A 1,755-nucleotide genomic window follows, 5' to 3' on the forward strand; every position below is an offset into this window, starting at 1 on the left:
GAGTTCCTCAAATCATCCTTGGGTGTTAAAATAATCCTTTTACTTCCCTGCAGTTCCCTGAGAACTGCTTTTAATTCAGCCAATTAACACTAATCAAACATCAGAACTGCAGTTTATCATTAGACTGTTATTAATAAGGACGATAACCTGGTAACTGTAAAGAGGGTCAAAGCTCATATTCAATTTTGAACCATCAGTCAGGTTGGGCAATTTTTGTATCATATCAGACTGTTTGTTCTTCACAGGTACAGGACTAGAATGTATTCTAATTCAAGCAAAAAGCGGCTACTGAAAGATAAAGGGATCAAAGAGTCTCTGTACTGTTATTTCTCATCACCTGCATTATAGAAAGGGCTGTCTTCAACTAACTGCACTGAGAAATATTTCCTGAAAGCAGAATCAGAGAGTCTGGAAATGTAAAATAAAGCAATTGGAGCTTAGAGAATTTTAGTACGGTTATCTCTCAGCATGGAATTCGCCTGACAGATAACGTGGTGCAATTCACCTTAAACGCTGCAAGATGGAGACTTCACATGGGACAAAGTTAAAGTTTATTAGGCATTATTATATATTATCTCTCCATCCCTCCGGTTACATGAACAAGCACAGCAACAAGCCGTTGGTAATACAGAGCGGTAACGCCTCAGAGGTGCAGTCACTGGTCGTTCTCATAGTCAGCAGGGTTCTTCCTCTTCAGCCTCTCAAACTCTTGTGTGCCCCAGGAGTAGAGGAGGTAGGCGCCCACGAAAGCTGGCAAGAAAAAGGAACGCTGACACAGGGCAAGGCACGGAGCGGCCTGAGCCACCCGCAGTGCTTCTGAACCAACCCAGCCCCGCCACGACACCTCGCTACAAAACCCCAGCGCCCCGCTCGCTTCCCTCTGCCCCTGCGGACACCGGGTTACTCACGGGGTGCAACCTTGAAGACCTGCGAGCTGAACCGGCGCCACACGTTGGGCAGCGCGTCAGAGAAGACGTTGGGCAGGGCTCGCTGCTCGAAAGGCGACAGGCTGTAGGTGATGATGTGGCGCACCCGGGCCAGGTTCCCGAAGTGGATGCCCATGGCGGTACGGTGTCACCTTGCAGGCTGCGCCGCCGCCGCGCGCCCCGGAAGAGGAATCTCAGATGCTGCTTCCGCTTCCGGGCCGCGCGGTGGCCGTTGGTTACCACGGGTTACCATTGGTTACTATGGGTTACACTGGCGCTGCGCGCCCCCGTGCGCGAGGCCCCGCCCTCAGCCGCTCTCCTCAGGGCTGCAGGCGGCCGCGGAGCTCGTCCCGCTGCCCCGTCGCATCTAACAGCCCCACGCACGCTAATGAGCTCCGTTAAAAGCGCAGCTTCTGCTGGCTTTGCAGGGAAGGGGAAAGGAGAGGAGCGAGGCGTCTGGAGCTGCTGAGGGTGGGAAAGGCCTGGGCGCCGTGGCGGTGGGCCGCGAGGGCGGTAACGACGCTCACAGTTCTGCGCCGCCTCAGCCGAGATCCGCGGTTGCACCGCTGTGTAGTGCTGCAGGGCTGTGCTGTCACATGGCGTGGGATGAGCCCTGTAATCCACCGCAGGTTTCTGATACGAGGTTACGCATTCCTGTGACTGTATTCTGCAGCTTCCGTAGCCTGAATGCTTTCTCTTGAATTTGCTCTTTCACACTCGTGCTGAAGACCCAGTAACTTTGTTTTACACCTCCATAGTTACTTCTGCTGAATCAGCTGCAGCACACCCGATCTCTTCAGTCCCCACAAAAATGCTGTGAGAAGAAGTC

At 53.2% G+C, this 1,755-nt stretch overlaps 1 protein-coding gene across 1 annotated transcript; it reads right to left on the reverse strand.

Annotated features, from left to right (window-relative positions):
- Window positions 1-534: 534 nt before the first annotated feature.
- LOC122185663 (cytochrome b-c1 complex subunit 8) lies at window positions 535-1,123 on the reverse strand. The gene is made up of 2 exons (XM_042881661.1): window positions 909-1,123; window positions 535-750 (listed from the first exon to the last, which is right to left on the reverse strand). The coding sequence occupies exons 1-2, from the start codon at window positions 1,060-1,062 to the stop codon at window positions 656-658; spliced, it is 249 nt and encodes an 82-aa protein (XP_042737595.1). The 5' UTR covers window positions 1,063-1,123; the 3' UTR covers window positions 535-655.
- Window positions 1,124-1,755: the final 632 nt, after the last annotated feature.

Source organism: Lagopus leucura, unplaced genomic scaffold (genome assembly GCF_019238085.1).
Source record: "Lagopus leucura isolate 7727_CA_CO unplaced genomic scaffold, USGS_WTPT01 Super-Scaffold_100030, whole genome shotgun sequence".
Classification (NCBI taxonomy): domain Eukaryota; kingdom Metazoa; phylum Chordata; class Aves; order Galliformes; family Phasianidae; genus Lagopus; species Lagopus leucura.

Bases quoted from the DNA above. Each gene is read 5' to 3' on its own strand.
- LOC122185663 (XM_042881661.1), bottom strand. From the start codon at position 1,062: ATGGGCATCCACTTCGGGAACCTGGCCCGGGTGCGCCACATCATCACC. The intron at 751-908 runs GTGAGTAACCCG...TTTTCTTGCCAG, and splicing joins GGTCTTCAAGGTTGCACCCC to CTTTCGTGGGCGCCTACCTC.